Source organism: Macaca thibetana, chromosome 8, assembly GCF_024542745.1.
Source record: "Macaca thibetana thibetana isolate TM-01 chromosome 8, ASM2454274v1, whole genome shotgun sequence".
Classification (NCBI taxonomy): Eukaryota; Metazoa; Chordata; class Mammalia; order Primates; family Cercopithecidae; genus Macaca; species Macaca thibetana.
In genome coordinates, this window is record NC_065585.1 from 59,614,753 (window position 1) to 59,635,270 (window position 20,518).

General features: G+C 39.9%; 2 protein-coding genes across 3 annotated transcripts in view; one reads left to right on the top strand and one right to left on the bottom strand.

The window, feature by feature from the left end:
- Positions 1-20,518, top strand: part of RBIS (ribosomal biogenesis factor) — an 872,964-nt gene that overhangs the window by 812,601 nt on the left and 39,845 nt on the right. The window lies entirely within an intron of this gene.
- The window catches only part of CA13 (carbonic anhydrase 13), a 36,835-nt gene that overhangs the window by 6,392 nt on the left and 9,925 nt on the right, over positions 1-20,518 (bottom strand). The window contains exons 3-6 of the mRNA XM_050801240.1: positions 16,796-16,914; positions 9,677-9,772; positions 8,422-8,484; positions 7,751-7,906 (exon numbers count right to left, since the gene is read on the bottom strand). Of these exons, the coding sequence (XP_050657197.1) occupies positions 7,751-7,906; positions 8,422-8,484; positions 9,677-9,772; positions 16,796-16,914 (434 nt within the window). The remainder of the gene's footprint in view (positions 1-7,750; positions 7,907-8,421; positions 8,485-9,676; positions 9,773-16,795; positions 16,915-20,518) is intronic.

Here is a 20,518-nt window from a genome sequence, read left to right on the forward strand (position 1 = left end):
TCCCCCCATCTGCACCCAGGCGCTCATTACAACATCGTGTTGCTCCACACCGCCTCGTGTTGTCTGTCTGTTGGTGCGCTCTCAGGGTTCAAATCGATACACAAGCCTTGCATCTAGTATCAGTACCCGCCCTACTGTCCACGGCAGCCCCTCCGAGCTGCCATGAGTGTTATCTATCAGTCTTTCCACTACGGAGGAAAAATACAACAATCCTTTACTTACCATACTCATACAGAAAAATCCTGTTATGGAATCTTAATCGAGGAATGTGTTGAGTCAGGGAAAAGTTACTATAAAGTAAAAAATCTAGGAGTATCTGGCAGTCGTAATGGGACTACATGTCCAAAAGGTAAGCAGTGGCTTTGCTTCACCAAAATTGGACAATGGGGAGCAAACACTCAAGTGCTAGATGATATAAAGAGAGAACAGATTACAGCCAAACAAAAGCCAACAGCCCCCCTCCAAAATTACCCGTGGCATTTCCATCCCTTTATATAAAACTACAAGCAGACATATCCCATCCTAAGCCAGGAAAGAACCTGTTTGTAGATCTAGGAGAACTCATCGCCCTTACCATGAATGTGTGCAATCACTGGGTATGCGGGGGAGCCCATGTGAGTGAACAGTGGCCACGGTATGGAATAGACTCTATTCCACCTTACTTACTAGCATCCCAAAACTCCAGCCTCACTTTCACTCCTCAGGAATGCCCACAGTCCTGGACACGTCTAGTAACAGGGACGATGTGCATATCCCGCAGGTGGAATAAAACCCATCATGCCATAGGTGAAAGCCCCTGTCACCAAACCCTAACAGTCAATGCCTCCACAGCAGAGTGGTAGCCAAAATTACCCCACGGAGCTTGGTCTCCTTCTAACTTAAGCTACCTCAATTATGTCTTGCCAAAAAAGGCCTGGTACTGTACCAACACCCTTAACCCTTATGCCGCATACCCCAGCCTAAGTGCACTATGGGACAATCCTATTAACACCAGCCTACAACAGATTGCCCCTGATGGATTCTTTTGGATATGTGGAACCCAGGCATACTCATGGCTACCTTATCACTGGCAAGGTACTTGCTTCCTAGGCACAATTAAACCTGGATTCTTTTTTACCTCCAAAGCAGGCGGGCAACACCCTCGGAGTCCCTGTGTATGATAACCTAACCAGAGAAAAATGATCCTTGGAGGTAGGAGGGAGCCAAAGATGACAAGAGGACAAGTGGCCTCCACGACGGATCATCAAATATTACGGCCCTGCCACTTGGGCTGAGGATGGTCCATGGGGTTATTGCACTCCCATATATATGCTAAATAGAACAATTAGACTACAAGCTGTTCTAGAGATAATCACTAACCAAACCGCCTCAGCCCTAGAAATGCTCTCACAACAAAACCAAATGCGCGCAGCAGTTTATCAAAACAGGCTAGCACTAAACTACTTATTAGCAGAAGAGGGTGGGATGTATGGTAAGTTTAATATCTATAATTGCTGTCTTAACATAGACAATCATGGAAAAGTGGTTCTAGAAATCGCTTCAAACATCAGAAAAGAAGCCCATGTATCAGTCCAAACCTGGAAGGGATGGGACCCAACAAACCTTCTAGGAGGGTGGTTCTCTTATTTAGAAGGATTTAAAACACTGGTAGGGACAGCAATCTTCATCATTGGGAGCCTCCTGTTTCTCCCTGTGTTATCCCACTAATAATAAAAGCATTAAAACTCTTGTTGAAACTACAGTTAGCCTCCAGGACAATCCAGACGATGCTCCTGCTACAACGACACGATGGATACCAACTTGTCTCTCAAGAATACCCCCAAATTAAGTTTTTCTTTTTCCAAGGTGCCCATGCCACCCTATGTCACTCCTGAAGTAGTTACTGAGAAAGTCATCCCTTTTCCCTTTTCTATAACCAAACCGACAGGAATGAAAGATTCTCCCGGGGACCTGAAAGCTCGGCAGGGGGTGAACAACTCCTCCCTCCTCAGGCTGAGTCCCAAGGCACAAGGCCACTGACGCTAGCAGCATGCGTCAGCAAGATAGCAGAAGCAGAAAGAGAGCTGGCTGGAAGACACATATCCCCTGAAGACCGAGAGAGAGGCCATCCGGGTACCACATAGCAGTTACATCAGACTGAGATACTTCCTGTTTACAGGAGACTATAAAACCCCCGCCTGCCCTGTCCTCACTTGGGACAGACGCCATTTTAGGCCTCAGCCCGTCTGCACCCAGGCGCTCATTAAAACAACGTGTTGCTCCACAGCGCCTCGTGTTGTCTGTTGGCCCGCTCTCGGGGTTCGAATGGATACAAGAGCCTTACATCCCCGGATGCAGACGGGTTGAGGCCTATGGCTTCAGCCCCAAGTGAGGACGGGGCAGGGGTTTTATAGTCCTCTGTAAACAGGAAGTGTCCCAATCTGAAGTAACTGCTACGTAGTACCCAGATGGCCTCCCTCTCGGTCTTCAGGGGGTATGTGTCTTCCGGCCAGCTCTATTCCTGCTTCTGCTATCTTGCTGACTCATGCTGCTGGTGCAAATGCCCTTGCACCTTGGGACCGGGCCTGAGGAGGTAGGAGTTATTCATTCCTTTAAACTTTCAGGCCCTCGGGAGAATCTTTCACTGGGATTACAGGGGTGAGCCATGCGCCCAGCCTGAGAAAGAGCTGTTATCCAGACTATATAAAGGACTCTTGCAAACAACTCAATGTTAAAATGGACAGATGATTTGAACAGATACTTAACAAAAGGAAATACATACATAGCCATTAAGCATATAAAAAATTTTCAAAATCAGTGGTCATTAGATAAATGCAAATTAAAATCACACATACCCACTAGAATACCTAAAGTTAGAAAAATTGACAATGCCAAATGCTTGCAGGGGTATGAAGCAACCAGAAATCTCATACATTGCTGGTGGGAATTTAATATGACACAGCCACTTTAGAAAATAATATAGTAGTACTTTACTCAGCCGGGCACAGTGGCTCATGCCTGTAATCCCAGCACTTTGGGAGGCTGAGGCGGGCAAATCACTTGAGGTCAGGAGTTCGAGACCAGCCTGGCTAACATGGTGAAACCCTGTCTCTACTAAAAATACAAAAATTAGCTGGGTGTGGTGGTGAGTGCCTGTAATCACAGCTACTCAGGAGGCTGAGGCAGGAGAATTGCTTGAACCCGGGAGGTGGTGGTTGCAGTGAACCAAGATCACACCACTGCACTCCAGCCTGGGCAACAAAGCGAGACTCCTTCAGAAAAAAAAAAAAAAAAAGAAAAAGAAAACAATATAATAGTACTTTACAAAATTAAGCAAACATGACCTAGTAATTCCAGTCCTAGGTATTGACACAAGACACATAAAAATGTGTGCACACAAAAGTGTGCAAATTATTCCTAATATCCATATATGGATTGCCATTATTCATAACGGCCAAAAATTAAAAGCAAACCAAATGTCCATCAACTGTGAAATATATTTTTAAAATATAATATATCCATACCATGGAATATTACACAGTAATAAAAATTAATGAAATGGGTCAGGTACCATGGGTCACACCTATAATCCCAACACTTTGGGAGGCCAAGATGGGTAGATCACTTGAGGCCAGGAGTTCAAGACCAGCCTGGCCAACTTTGTGAAACCCCATCTCTACTAAAAATACAAAAATTGGCTGGGCGTGGTGGTGAGTGCTTGTAGTTCCAGCTACTCAGGAGGCTAAGACAGCAGAATCACTTGAACCTGGGAGGTGGAGGTTGCAGTGAGCCAATATCACGCCACTGCACTCCAGCCTGGGCAGCAGGGCCAGACTCTGTCTCTAAGAAAAAAATAAAATAAAATAAAATGGATGAATCTTAAAAAGATTATACCAGTAAAAGAATTCAAACACAAAAATCTATTGTATGACTCATTTAAATAAAATTCTAGAAAAAGTAAAATTCTAGCGACAGCACATCAGTTGTTGCCTAGGACTATAGTGAAGAAGGTGAAAGACTGCAAGAGAGCACCAGAAAATTTTTGGCTGCGATCTCTATCTTTTATTTATTTATTTTGAGATGGAGTCTTGCTCTGTCACCCAGGCTGGAGTGCAGCGGTGCAGTCTGGGCTCACTGCAACCTTGCCTCCCGGGTTCAAGCGATTCTCCTGCCTCAGCCTCCTGAGTAGCTGGGATTATAGGCGTACACCACCACACGTGGCTAATTTTTGTATTTTTAGTAGAGACAGGGTTTTACCATGTTGACCAGGCTGGTCTCGAACTCCAGACCTTAGGAGATTCACCCGCCTTGGCCTCCCAAAATGCTAGGATTAGAGGTGTGAGCCACAGTGGTGGTTGAGAACTACATCTTGACTGCAGTAGTTGTAGCATGTCTATATACAGTTACCAAAATCAGCAACCACACACTTAAAATTCATGAGTTTCACTGCATGCAAATAATATCATAATAAAAAATAGTTATTTTTCTTTAAAAGGAGAGTAGAAACAAAGCCAAGTATTTTGCATATTGAATTTCAGCTAAGTAACCCAATGTTGATGATTTAAGATAACCCAAAGAGACTTGGCAAGAGAAGTTGGCCCTCCAGATAAAATGACAGATTTGTCTTCAAAAGGATCAGAAAATAGTACATTTATCTGCTCACTGGCATGGCAGTTAAGAATTTAGTCCTCAATGAGTGACTCTGAGAGAGAAAAATGGACTTAAATCAAGAAAAAGAAAATGAAAAACATCTGATTTGCCCCTTAGGTCAAACTGTAACTTGACAGGAAACTGTGGAGAAAACCCTAGGAAAAAATCCGGACAACACTACACTTAGTATTCATATCTCCTTGGGCATTTCTTGATTGTGACAGTGTCTCAGACTTACCTTGTTTTTGATGACCTTGGCAGTTTTAATGACCTTGAGAATACTGACTATTTTATAGAATGTCCCCTGACTGGATTTTGCCTGATATTTTTTCATGGTTAGACTGGGACTGAATTTTTTTTCTTTTGCTTTATTCTTTAACTTTTAAAACCACCACAATATCAGATTTTAATAAATTGAATTGTTACTCAAATAACTTTCTCAATTTGGTTAGAAACTAAAATATGTGAAAGTGTTCCTACTAGAGGAGATTTAAGTGGATGCTCCAAAGTGAATTAACAATCACTTCAGAGCTCTAAAACACAGCTATTATTTTATATGCTGTTCTGCAGAAAAACCACATTAATAATAGTAATCCATTGAGCCTCAAATAAGACAAAGTAGTGAATCCACAGCTAGGCAGTCATAATTCCTAAACTTGCAGGTAGATATTTTTAATAAGGTTAACTTTATTATTTTTAAGGAACTAAACTATATATTTTGATATATTCTCCTCCAGATCACTGGTGGATTGAAAGCAAAAAATAAAACTAAACAAAAAGTTATTTTCCAAGTGGCTTTAAGAAATAACAGTCTCCTTGAAATATGATGGAAAATATGATTCCCTTATTAACCACCTTGATGTTACAGTTTATTCATTCTTAATATCATTCAGTTCAAATTTAATAAAGAAATATAAAAGTAAACCATTTAGCATGTGACAGGGAGAAAAATGAATTCCCTTATTAAGGACTCTGAATCAGTAACAGGTCATTTTTCTCATGATACAATGATAGAAAAATTCACAGGAGTTTTCATGTAGGTCAAGCTCTGGATTTCTACACAGACCTTTGTAAAATGTTTTAAAAAGTCTACACACTAGGTTATTATTTGCCTTTAATCCTAAAAACAAGGTCAACAAGGAGAAACACCCAACAGAAAGAAGGATGTGTTCAATGCTCCAAGGGGAAATGCTGCCTGAAATGATCTCGGTAAAGGTGGGCCAGCTCTGGTATCATTAGGAGGAAAAATAAAGAGGTAGGCAGGTGGGCAAGCCCAGTACATGTGTACTTTATTAGCTGCAAAAATTACTAGACTATCACGCCTGTAATCCCAGCACTTTGGGAGGCTGAGGTGGGCAGATCATGAGGTCAGGAGATCGAGACCATCCTGGCTAACATGATGAAACCCCGTCTCTACTTAAAATACAAAGAATTAGCCGGGCGCGGTGGTGGGCGCCTGTAGTCCCAGCTACTCGGGAGGCTGAGGCAGGAGAATGTCGTGAACCCGGGAGGCGGAGCTTGCAGTGAGCCAAGATCGCGCCACTGCACTCCAGCCTGGGCAACAGAGTGAGACTCTGTTTCCAAAAAAAAAAAAAAAAAAATTACTAGACTATGTTCATGATAAGATATTGCACCTAATTCAAAAAGAACAACAAAAACAAAACCAACGAAGAAGCACAGCATCCAGGAACACACAGCATCCACCCATCAGATTGGCCAGCCCCCTGGTTCAGCGCTCCAGGCACAGTTTTTGAACATTAAAGACTGGATATCCTGACTGGGCGCAGTGCCTCATGCCTGTAATCCTAGCACTTCGGGAGGCCGAAGCAAAAGGATCATTTGAGGCCAGAAGTGGATCACTTCAAGACCAGCCAGGGAAATAACGCAAGATCCTGTCTACACAAACTTTTTCAAAGTAATAAGCCAGTCATGGTGGCGTGCCACTGTAGTTCCAGCTACATGGGAGGCTGAGGCAGGAAGATGAACAGCTTGAGCCCAGGAGTTCAAGGTTGGGGTGAGGTATGGTTGCATCCACTCCACACCAGCCTGGTTGACAAACTGGATATCCTGAGTCTGGCAGACTCTTGGCCTACAGGGGAAGCTCCATAAGCATTTAACAGAAGAATGAGTGACTAGATGTCTACACAAAAAGAGCCTCCCCACAGCCTCTCTACAAATGCTTTAAGCATTAAGCCCCTCAGACAGCCCAACAAAAGTTTTTGTCACAAATGCCAAAAGATCAACAATTCTTCCTCTCCCTCTCACTCCCCTCCCCTTTCTCTCTCTTTTCTCTAACACTTAAATGAGATCTACCCTCTTAACAAAAGAAAATTTTTTGAGACAAAAGTCTTGCTCTGGAATGCAGCAGCATGATCCTGATTCACTGCAGCATCTGCCTCTTAGGTTCAAGCAATCCTCCCACCTCAACCCCTCGAGTAGCTGGGACTACAGGCACGCACCACCACACCTGGCTAATTTTTGTATTTTTTGTAGAGACGGGGTTTTACCATGTTGCCCAGGCTGGTCTCAAACTCCAGGGCTCAAGCGATCCACCCATCTCAGCCTCCCAAAGTGCTGAGATTACATGCAGGATCCACTGTGCCCAGCCTACCCACTTAACTAGTTTTTAAGTGTACAAAACAACAATATCTTACACTTAGCAGGCACACATTTCTTAAGGCACTGCACGAATCACTGTCCTCAAGTTTCACTTGGAAATTTGTAGAAGCAGGAGTGGAGACTCAGGTCAGAAAGAAAAATGTCACCTTCTATAAGTAGCCTGTCTCTGATTTTTTTGTTTGTATCTCAGCCTGTTTATATCCCCATATAAAACAGCAACAAAACAAAAGCAAATGATTATAGTGCTCAAAATGATGCTTCACTTTCATCAGTGTCGCTATGTACATTTCTAAGAAGTGGCAAATAAATCGTCTAATCACAGAAGGTCAAATATGAAAAGGGCACAGATCTCATCTAGCCCAATCACCCATCTGATGAATAAAGAGAAAACACAGACTTCAAAACACAGCAGAAATTAAGGGCAGGGTTGAAAAAAAAAAAAAAAAAAAAAAGCCCACTTTCCTCTAAGGGAATCAGTATCAACCTGGAAGAGATTATGTACCTGTTGAGAGCTGACGTTTATCGGTTGCTTTAAAACAATCCATATGACACTCTCAAGAAGAGGTGGAACTGTAAGAGAACCAGGATATGTCCAGTAGTCCCAGGACGGTGGAAGCAGAGATAATGGGTCAAAATTTGTGAATCGAGTTTGTTTACCCTGGGGGAACAAAAAGAATTCCCACAAATTATAATGGGATAGCTTTACATAGACCTCAAAAAACATACATCCATGCACATCCATTATAATTATGTAAATATAGAATATCTGCATCCAGAGTTATCTAATATCTTCTTTTAGTATCTTTTAAAAAGCATCTATCTTCATCTTAAAAATTTTAGATAAAGTAACATATCATATAGATTTATTTAAGAAGCATAAGGTTTGTTTTAATATAAGTGGTCCTTTAAATGTGTTACAATTAAAGGCTTACTCTGTAATATAATACCAGAGACTAGTTATGCATAAGTATATGTATTCATGTTGATTTTAAGTAATTTAAGACCTTTACATTCAAAAGATAAGTGATAACAGGTTACTTCTGCTTTTTTTTCATCAAGTATGCTGCAAACTTCAAAGCAGGCAGCATATGTCTAAGTCTTTAAAGGAAGATAAGAAAATGTGTGAGAGAACAAAAAATACGTTAATTATTAACAAATAGTAATTCATTTTACCTTTTCTTTAATGGAATCCAAAATGTCAGTAATCTTTTGCAGTTGGGAATTAGGTTCACCAATCTAAAAACATAAAATTTCAAAAGAAATGGTTACTGTAGCAGATCAGGTCGGAATCACTCAATTTCAGCCACCATTTTAAAATTATTTTTAAAAAACCTCAGCCAGCACAGAACATACAGTGATTATTCTATAACAAAGCTTCTCTTTTACCTGCCAGTCTTATCATGACAGAAGGATCTGAACAAGATAATATTACAGGGTTCCTGTACTGAACTTGCAGCTTAGACCCAAAACTAATAGTAACAGCTTAATATTTGTTAAGTTTTATCAGTGTTTAAGATGTAGGTTAACTTGAGAGAAACTTTGTGTAAGACAGTCTAACAAATAACCTGCACTACCTAGCTAGATGTGACAGTCAGCCCCTCAATTCAAACGGACAATGGTGGCATCAAAATGCTAGATGCAAACATCTCACATTTGCAGCCTAAAATGATTTGAGGTTGCAAATCAAGAGAATATATCATCATAAGCAAACTCATCATAAATTATAGATTCATAAAGGATCCTCTTTTCATTATTACGGGTGTTCTGAATCTACCTGAAGGTTTTAAAGCACCTGGATCCTGCCACAACCACCCCTACTTGGTGTCCAGAGGCAAGGAACTGTTGCCATCCATGGTATTCCCTGTTCATGAGTTACAACATATGGAGAGTATGGGGTGTGACAAAGGGGCACACCTACAAGAATGTGGAGGCGGAGGAAGGTGAGAAGCCCAACCTGTTCCCAGGTATGATGACAATAATTGTCTAACCAAATGTGAATATTAGATTAAAGGAAATACAATAAATTTTTTTTTTAAAAACCAGTGAGCACATTGGGACAATATGTCATTATGGTGAGACCAGTGTTTGAAAAATCAGGAGCTTGAACTTTATTCTGTCCTAAATAGTATACAATTAGGAAGAGCCCAGAATAAATGTTTTCTTCCAGTATCTCAGTTGTTATTTCTGCTGCTGTTCTTGATGTTGATGCTGCTGTTGTTATTCACATAAAAATGATCAATGGACAATAAGAAGACTTATAAGACAATGCTCCTAAATGAATATATAATTTTTAAATATTCATTGCAAAAGGAAAATGCTACACCTAAATTGAGTTTACTATTAAACAAGACGGTTAAATGTCTACTTGGTGACTGAAGCTCTTTCTTCAACAAGGCTGATCATTTAACATGAAATAGTAGATTCTCACCTGTAAAAACACTCCCAAGACAGCCAGTCCATCTGGTTCATGAGCTGCCTCAACAAAGCTGGGGTATTTGTCTGAATTCCAATGAACAACATGGAGCTGAAAGGGAGATACACAACATAGTAGGAATGTTTTGTTAGACATCCTGAAAAACATAAATGCAAATAAAACATTTACAAATTTTCTGGTGCTGTACACTTATGTATAATGTATTTACCACAAGAATCTTGGACAGAATCCTCTTATTTATTTTTGTCCAAAAGTGAAAGTTCATGCAGTGAAGGATCACAGTCACTTAACTAGCCTGTGGTGCACTATATTAAAGACTATATAGAATGCCTCGAGCATCCTAGCTGGATATGGTAGTGCATGACTATAGTCCCAGCTACTCAGGAGGCTGAGGCAGGAGAATTGCTTGAACCCAGGCGGTGGAGGTTGCAGTGAGCTGAGATTGCGCCACTGCACTCCAGCCTGAGCGACAGAGCAAGACTTCATCTCAGGAAAAAAAAAAAAAAAAAAAGCTTTGAACATCCTTCACAGCCCCTCCAGCCCTAACAAACTCCAGTCATTGCTCCCAAGTAACTGGTGGCTCCTCCGTGTCTTCCACAGATGAGACTACAATGCAGCAGCCTCAGATCAGATCCCGGCTGGCAGTAAAGTCCATGGAAGGGGCCCGAGCTCACAGGTAGGTGGAGAAGTCAACCTCCTACACAGTAGGTTTTTCAGGACAATCCCGCTACCAAGGACAGTGAGGTTGCTTCTAAAACTGCCTAGTTAAATGTTTACTACCTGTCATTTTAAGACTTTTTATGGCTTGAAAACACAAAGTCTCCTTATGAGTAATCATGTTAAATAGCATTCACACTTTTTTATTATTAAGAGCATTTTTAATTGGCAAATCATAAGTGTATACATTTATGGGGCACAATGTAATGTTTTAATATATGTATAAATGTGGAATGATTAAGTCAAACTGATGAACATATTTGTCATCTCACACATAAAAATGCTTATCATTTTGATACACTTACCACGTTCTATGAATATGTTTAGATACTTTGCTGAAAGCAAGTTTCAATGGGGGAAAAAGAGGTAGAAAATGGGAGGGTAGCTGGTGCTACTAAGGAGGGGGATAAATAGACAAGGGGGAAGGGAAGGAGGTGGAGGGCCTGGAACTCTGGAAAACAGACTTCACCCACCTCACAACTCTACTCATATGCAAGCAGCCTCATGCAACACCTAAAGGTATCCTAAATGTTTTACCATTGCAAGCAATACAGTATCTCAAACACACCCACAAGTGTGAAAGATTTCAGAATAACGATAAAGGAGAAAACCACTTTTGGGGAGTCTTCCCCAAAAGGACAAACTGAGACAGAAGCCAAAGGGCAATGCGACATGCCCAAAAGATTTAGCTACGATCATAAGTGGTGATCAAGCCATGGTGTCCAAGGACCTGATATGAGGGACTGACTTCAGACAAGATCTCCTTCTAATGAATCCCTTTTGTTTATCAGGAAGAAAATACTTTTGTGAGTCTTCATGCCCAAATCATCTTTCTAGCTGACTGTTACAGAGAGGATTTAGCATTTTCAAATACATCTTTATCCCATCCTTTAAATATAACTCTATGTCTTACAGGCAATTTATAGGAGATAATTTCTGAATAGATAACAATCATAAACAGTCAACTGTAAAACTATAAAACAGTGTACCATCCACAAATAATCAAGGAAGACTGCGATATCAGGCAAGTAATATAAAAGTGGATTCCTATAGTGCCATGTTGCAAGTTGGTGTGAGATAGTTGGGGGAGGAAAGAAACCTGAAAACACTGGGTGATGAAACAGAATTCATTTGGCTCACATGAGACAGATGACATTCACTGTCAGGGAAGGGCTGATAAGGATGTTAAAATTGTTTCAAGTGGCTCCGTGCCAATGCACCAGTTCTCTTAGTAAGAGATGAGACCAAAGAGAGGAAGATATAAAATGACTTCTTTAGGGTCACAACCAGAACTGATTAAAATATGAATGTGTAACTAAAGAGAGATGAATGGACATATATATATATCCTACATATAACCATCCTTCTGCTAGCTAAAAATACAACTATTTAAACTATGATGGGAAACTAGGCCAAGAAAATCTTTTTCTTTCTCTCCTACACACCTTACTTAACTGGCAGCAATAACTTCACAGAGAAACTGATACCACTTCTATTAACATTTATATTTGAATTAAAACATAAAAAAAAACCCAGCAAACTCACATTTCCTGACTAACATTGACAACAGCAGTGATTTGAGCTGAATGACAAGAAATTGTAGCCACTACAAAAATGAAAATTAGATTCTCCCCTACTGGCAACTAATTTCTAGATAATAATATTAAAATTTAGCAGTTTCAAACACATATTAGTGGTATGCAAAATATACTGCCAAATACTATGCCAAAAATCCATGATGAATGTTGAAATCAGTTTTATTATTAGTTACATATTTAAAATGCTTGCTATATATTTTGCCTAAACTTTCATTAGATAAAGTTCCAAACACAGAATGGACAATTAGCCTAGTTTTGCAGATGCCTAACTTTTGGGATAAAATGTTTCTTGATTTAGATCACTTTAATCTCTCTGTAATATCACAAACCATCATATTAGGCCTAAAATTAAATTTGTATATGTTGCAACTTTAAATGTCTTTTTTCTTTCTTTCACTTCTTCTTTTTACTTACAAGGGAACATAACTTGATGATGGTTATGAACTTAGTACAAAAGTGGCTGGAAAAACTAATCAACTCCTTGGAATCACGGAGCTGAGCACAAAAGGGTTCTTTTGAACGTGAAACCAAATGCAAGGACTCCCAAATGCCCCCATCTCCAGCCTTGACCTCTTCTTAAACTCGAAGTTTTTATCCAACAGCCTACTTGAACATGAGCCTAGAATGCCTAACAAGCATCTCAAACAACGTGTCTAAAACAGAGAGTGAATTCCTCTCTGCATCCTGCTCCTTCCCAGACTTGCACATTTTAGTAAATGGCACCACTAGCCTCCGATATGCTTACACCAAAACCTTAAGAGTGTTTCTAAACTCCTCTTTTTCCTTCCTTCAATCATGACATCCTTTTCATCAGCAAACCCTACTGACTTTATCTCCCAGACATCATAGATTTGTCCAGCTCTCTTCGTCTCCACCACCCCCATAGTCCAATTTACTGTCACTGCTCACTTGAATGACTTCCATGACCTAGTTCTTCTCCCTACTTCAACATTTGCCTGACAACAGCCTCCTCTCCACCCAGCAGCTAGTTATATTTTATAAAATATAAAGCAGAACATGTCATTCCCCTGATCAAAACCTTCCATTGTCTTCTTCCCACTGCATTACAGATAAACTTCAGACTGCTTACCATGCCCAACGGCACCCGATGTGGCATGGTCCCTGCCTGCCTCTCTGGGACAGAGCCCATAACTGTTCCTTTCTCATTAATTCCAATCCTATAGGCCAATGACTTTCTCCTGTTGAACATGCCAGCCACACTCCTGCCTTAGAGCACTTGTGCTTGCTGCTCCCACTTCCTGGAAAGCTCTCTCTAGATTTTTCTCACAGTGCTTTCTTCTTATCATTCAGTCTCAATTCATGTATCACCTCAACGAGGCTTTTCCTAAGCCCTCAGCCACTCTACCAGATCACATGGTATTGTTCCCATCAAAGAACTTACCATGCACCATTTATTTGTTTATTGTCTACCTCTCCCACTCCACCAACCCTGAGGTTTGACCCAGACTTTCTCTCTCTGCATTTCCTATCTCAGTCCAGAAACATGGATCCTGCCCTTCCTCACTCTCAAACCCACCAATCGACAGATCCCACTAAAGCTGCCACTGCCAGCCAGCCAGCCTCCACTTGCACTCTCATTTATTGCCTGGAACTTTCCCCAAAAGTTTCCTCCAAAGCTCCCCTTAGCCACTCCTGCTTCCATCCAATCTATTCTCAAACAATAGTTGTGAATTATTTTTGAAATGCAAATATCACCACTTCCCAATTCAAAGCCATTCAGTGGATTCCCATTGCGCTCAGAATCACCTTCATAATCCTTACCAGGACTTACCTCAGTTAGATCGGGCCCTTCCCAGCCTCTCCAACTTTGCCTCTGACAACTCTCCCCGTCATTCTCCATGCTCTAACTACACTGTTGAAGGACATACTGTTTTTCAAATGTGCAAGCCTCCTTCCCAACCCACATCCTCACACATGATTTTATGCAAAACTACTGCTATCTCCCCAGTTGACCTGGTTCCCTCCCCTTCATCCATCCATCCACCTGGTTTAACTTAAAACAGATGCCCATCCCATAGGGCAGCATTTTCTGACCTCAAATATGTGTGAGGCTGCACTCCCTTCAGGGTAAGCACCAGTAAGCTGTGTAAAGATTAGGAGCGGGTTTGATTCTCAAAGAATTCTTACTGAGTGAAAGAATGAATGAATATATAAGCCAATGAAATAAGAAATAGCCTTGAATGCATATTAAAGAACAGTATACAATTCCAAGGGTGGGTGCAGTGGCTCAGGCCTGTAATCCCAGCACTTTGGGAGGCCAAGGAGGGAAGATTGCTTGAGCCCGGGAGTTTCAGACCAGCCTAGCAAGATGTCCAGACTCTGTCTCTACAAAAAATAAAAAATAATTAGCCAGATGTGGTGGTGCCCACCTGTGGTCCCAGTTGCTCCGGAGGCTAAGGTGGGAGGATCCCTTGAACCCAGGAGGTCAAAGCTACAGTGAGCTATGTTTGTACCGTGGCATTCTAGCCTGGGCAACAGATCTCAAAGAAAAAGAAAGAAAGAAGAAAGAAAATCTATTCCAAGTTTTATTCACAAAGCTTTATCTTTAAATGCTGGTGCTGGTCATAGCTTTTTTGTTAGAGTCTCTCATTAAAAAAAATAAAATAAAATACTGGCTGGGCGCGGTGGTTCACGCCTGTAATCCCAGCACTTTGAGAGTCTGAGGCAGACAGATCGCCTGAGGTCGGGAGTTCGAGACCAGCCTGACCAACATGGAGAAACCCTGTCTCTACTAAAAATACAAAATTAGGCACGGTGGTGCATGCCTGTAATCCCAGCTACTCAGGAGGCTGAGGCAGGAGAAGCACTTGAACCCAGGAGGCGGAGGTTGCAGTGAGCCGAGATCGCACCATTGTACTCTAGCCTGGGCAACAAGAGCAAAACTCTGTCTCAAAAAAAAAAAAAATACTGTTTGTTTAAAGCATGCATAAAAATGTATGTCTTAAAATATACTTAAAAATTCCTAGATGCTTCCGATTTGTATAATATTTACCTGGAGGACTCATACTTAGGTGTCTTAACATGAATTGAGTCTCCAAGGTCTCCATGTGAAACAAAAGAAGGGAAAAGAATTATCTGTAATGTTGTAAGTTGTACCTAAGTTTTTGAATAAGTGAAATTTGCATTACAAATTTTTTCCATTTATAAATATATAAATGAATCAAAGGTTTTGGTCCTTTCTTTCACTGGTTTGCTTTAAATAAATAAATAAGTAATAATGATTTATTGCAGAACAACAACAACAAAAAGTCTTTATCTACAGAAATGGCCCTTGATCTGCAGGTAAGGACTCTGAGCCTTTGACACGTGTCAGGAGGACCCTTTTCAGGAAACTACTTGCCAGCTGGCAGAAAACCTAAGCCTCTCTGAGTATGTAGTACTTTCAAGTTTATTAAAGTACAAGGTGTAACTACACAAAGCATTTTGACCAATTTCCCTGAGTTGCTAAGGAAAATGAGAGACCAGTGATCCAAAGCAACCAGTAATTAGTCCCGAGGGTGCTTTGGACATTTAGTACAACATGTTATATTCAGAACATAAAACTTTAGAAAGAAAACATGAAAACTATTTGGTAAATGATCCAAATTGAGACACCATACAAATTCAGGAGTCCCACTTTCTACCTTCTTGACATAGTTTGTCCATCATCATAAAAAACTTTGTATGTACCTTTTATTTCTCTACCCTGAGGACAGAGCAGGTTCCATACCCTAAAGCTACTTGGCCTCAAACACAAGTGATTTAGTGGCAAAGCAAACGTTTTGGATGATAAACTTAAAAGGGCAGAGGTACATGTCAATGGAAGAGTGAAACTGGAAAAAAGTTCGATTGTCGGATTTCTCTGAACAGCAGGGCTATACGGGGTATCTAAACTCTACAGCTCAGTAACCATGAGAACATGAAGAAAAACTGCACTTGCCTGATAACTTAGCTCTGTCTTGCCTAGGTGACTCAGAAACCAAATTATTTTCACAGGAATAGTACTGATTGAGTCATATAATTCATTTTCATCTCATGGTAAATTTGGGTGTTAGTAATATTTAATCATATTAAATCTGAAGCTTATTATGCTTTGTTCTTTAACCAGAGGATTAAAAAAAGTAGAGTATTTTTTTAATCCAGATTCTGCACAGAGTATTATTAGTGAATATAATTATAAGGAAAAAGGAGTAGAAACAACTCAATAAATGCTTTATTGTGTTATGATTTACCAATAAGCTGAATAATTAACAGATTTTTATTTTATACCTGTAAATATAGAGACAAAGTAGAGTTCAGAAGAGTTTGTCTTTTTTTTTTTTCTCAGTGAAACTTTGCCCTTTACCTATTTAAATATTACCTATTTAATGTGGTCTTTACATATTAGTGGATATTTGTATCTGGATGAAATATGACCACATTTGGACATAAGACAAATGTTTCTCTCTCTACTCACTGGCCTTTCAATAGATAGAAACAATTTGTAATTTGGTATCAGACAGATCTAGATTTAAACCTGTTTCAATGCTTTCTAGCTGGATAAATCGCAACCAGTTTACTCATTTCTAAAATGGGAACATATAACCCTAAGCTCTCAGGGTTGGTTTAAGGCTTAGGAGGGCAACATTTGAAGCTCTCATATTGATAAACTCTCATATTGAATGAATAAAGCCATTTCAGACACTAAGATACCTAATTGGCTCAGGATCTGTTTGGAATCAGTAAAGTTGTCTCTGTACCCTTTAAATCCCACCATGTAGGAGAACCGTGAATCACAAAGATATGTCTGAGGGCTTACCTCTGCAGCATAGCTCACTCCATCTACTATGTGCTCAGAGCCGTGGTCATCAGCAGACCCCCAGTGAAGGTGAAACTGCCGTAACCTGTAGCTTCCAGCGAGAGGACCACCACGCAGAACTAAACACCAACATGTTTTATATTGTTAGCAAGAAAAAAAATTTACATAAGCTGCTCAAACCACAACCTCTCCCTGCATTATTCTGTACGTCCATGTCCTCCAAGGAATTTTTTACAAATATGTCATTTGTTTTGCTGACAAGAATACCACTTTTAAATACGTGTAGAGTGAAAATAGAACATTTCTAAAAACTTAAAGCGTCCACAATACAGATTTTTATGGAACACCTGAGAAATCATCTGGTTAGAAAGCTATAGAAATTAGGGCTTCTGAAAGGTAAGGGAATGGTGGTGTTTACCTGAGGATAAGTCAGCCTGTCTGAATGAGGCTGTGACATGCAGAGAGGTCCAGTTTGAGCTTGGTAGAGCAGTGCAGCATTGTGGTCAGGGCGCAGCGTGCAGCAGTTAGAAGGCCCACACTCATGCTGTCCTTTCCTAATTATGTGATCTTGAACAAACTCTAGCTTCTTTTTTCTCTTTTTTTTCTTGAGACAAGGTCTCACTCTGTTGCCCAAGCTGATGCAATCATGGCTCACTGCAACCTCTAAATTCTGGGCTCAAGTCATCCTCCCACTTCAGCCTCCCGAGTAGCTAGAAGTACAGGCGTGCACCACTACACTCAGCTAATTTTTTTTTTTTTTTTTTTTTTTTTTTTTTTTGTAGAGACGGGGTCTCACTATGCTATCCAGGCTGGTCTCAAACTCCTGGCCTCAAGCGATCCTCCCAAAGTGCTAGAATTACAGGCATGAGCTGCCACACCTGGCCACAAACCCTAACTTCTAAGCTTTATCTTCCACGTGTAAAAACAAGATAGTAATGGCACCTCCTCCTAATGCTGTTATTAAAACAGAAGAAAAATTGAAAACAAAGCACTTATTACTACCTGACACACAGTCAACACAATCAACACAGTTTTTTACTGTAAAAACAGGCAAAGCAGGCACACCTTTTGTCCTTAAATTCTGTATTCTTGGGGAAATGTGAAATACAGGACAAAAATAATTTTTCAAAAACCTGTCATATCTTTGTCACTTTGACAAAGTACATTTGAGTACTTTTCCTCAGCAAATATGATCTCTAAAACTATGACAATAAATCATATCTTAAGTATATAGAAAAATTTCTTAATAGAAAACATAGTCCTAAATTGTCTCATCCTAATTAATCTTTCTTGGGCATGTTTAAAGCATATGAGAGAATCAGGAAGCGTTGGATGCTAAATATACCATAAGCATTATTAAATTTCCATGAACAGTCCTGGCATGATGGCTCACACCTATAATCCCAGTAATTTGGGAAGCCAAGGAGGGAGGATTGCTTGAGCCCAGGAGTTCAAGACCAGCCTGGGCAACATAGCAAGACCCCATCTTATTATTTAAATATATATTTATATAAATTTAATATGTATATATTTAATAAAAATATATGTTATATAGTTGATATTTAACATCTATATAGAGAGCTATTTTATATATATACATTTTTATTTTTTTGGCTGGGTGTGGTGGTTCACACCTGTAACCCCAGCACTTTGGAAGGCTGAGGCAGGTGGATCACTTGAGGTCAGGAGTTTGAGACCAGCCTGGCCAACATGGTGAAACCCTGTATCTACAAAAAGAAAAAAAAAGATACAAAAATTAGCCAAAAGTGCTCACTTAAACCCAGGAAGCAGAGGTTGCAGTGTTTTTGAAAAAAAAAGATACAAAAATTAGCCAAAAGTGCTCGCTTAAACCCAGGAAGCAGAGGTTGCAGTGTTTTGGGTTGTTTTTTTGTTTTGTTTTGTTTTTTGAGACAAGGTCTCTCTTGTTGCCCAGGCTGGAGTACAGTGAGGCTCAAACTCGCAGCCTCAATCAATTCTCCCACATCAGCCTCCCTAGTGGCTGAGACTATAGGCGCACACAGCTATGCCCAGCTAGTTGTATTTTTTTGTAGTGATGGGGTTTCACCATATTGCCCAGGCTGGTCTCAAACTCCTGGGTTCAAGTGATCCTCCTGCCTCAGCCTCACAAATTGCTGGGATTACAGGTGTGAGCCACCATACCAGCCTTAAATTTGACTTTTTAAAAATTGTTGGTAATTTGCTAACCCTAGCCATTTTCCTAAACTACACTATAGTCAGCTGTCTTGAATGACAAACAAGCTGGCAACAGGATCTGTTTGCTCGTGCATTTACTCTCTGCCAATTAGGATGCAAATTCCTTTGAGGCAGAAACTGTTTTGGTCCCCTGTATCTCCAGTGCCTAGAAAGTACTTGAATCAATTAACATTACCAAGATAAAATATGAGACCTCACCTGTTAAGGCACTCCTCCACAAACTTTAGTTTGTAGGGATGCTACTGAAGTTACCTAGGAATCACTAAAATCTAAGTTCTTAGGACTAGTAAACCTGAGAATAATCACTTTATGGTAAACTTGTTCTCTGAAGTAAAGCTACATGAACAGCACATCTGCAATTTGCTTGGAATCTAGAGAAACAAGAAGCAAGAGCACAAATCTGCCAGGATTATGCCGAGAGAAAGACAGAGAGAGAGAGAGAGAGAGAGAGAAACCAAAGAACATAGATGTTCCCACTCAGTAGGACCTTGTATTATTTAGGGAGCCAGAGGAACCTTAGTTAAATCTGACTTACTTTACTCAGAGCATAAATACACCAAGCTACTCTCTCATTCAACAATTATTAAGAGCTTACAATGGGCTAGCAACTATTCAATACTAATTATGCAATGATAAACAAGTTTGTTCTTATCCTTAAGAAACTTAGTCTATTGAAGGAAACAAATAATCATAATAGAGCTTTATATAATTATCACATCGTCATAGATTACCAATTCATTTCCTAGCTATCTTGGCTCCTGGGAGGATTATACACCTATGGTATGTCCACCTACTAAATCTTTTTCTTTTTGTTGTTTGTTTTTGTTTTTAAGAGCATATAGTGTAAGATCTTGTGAATAATTTGTTTGACTTCAGGCAGTTACCTAGAACCAGATAATGGAAGCATAACTGAAAAATTGGCATTTTCCAGAGATGAAAATTAAAGAACAATCACTGAATTCATCAAGTTACTGCTCTTCCTAGCAGGACTTTCTTAATCAGAAGACAACTTTATTTTTGACATCTTTTTAAAATTTCAGCACACATATTTTATCCACAAAAAGAACACACACCATTACTGTTAGTAGTAGTAGTTACTAATTGTTATTGAATGCTTACTATAATCCAAGAACTATTTCATTTATAAAATACAAAAATTAATACCACATATTTTTTAAAAATAAAGGTTCCAGCAATGAATAATGTTTAAGTATTTAAGTGTTAAATGGTAAATATTAATTGATTTCTGGTGGTTTGCAATTTTATTGAGAGTTAATCTATGTATGCTAAGGCACCCTAATGCTGTGTCATGGTATTTTCCATGTGTTTCCGTCATACAAAAGGTTTTTTTTTTTGCGACTTAAACACACATGTATTGAGTGCCTACCATGTGCCAGGCACCATCCTAGGTAGGTAAATAAGACATAGTTGTTGTTCATAGAGAGCTTTAGCTAAATGGAAAGACAGAGAAGCCAACTAGCAGTGAAAACATAATGTGGAGAGTTCTGT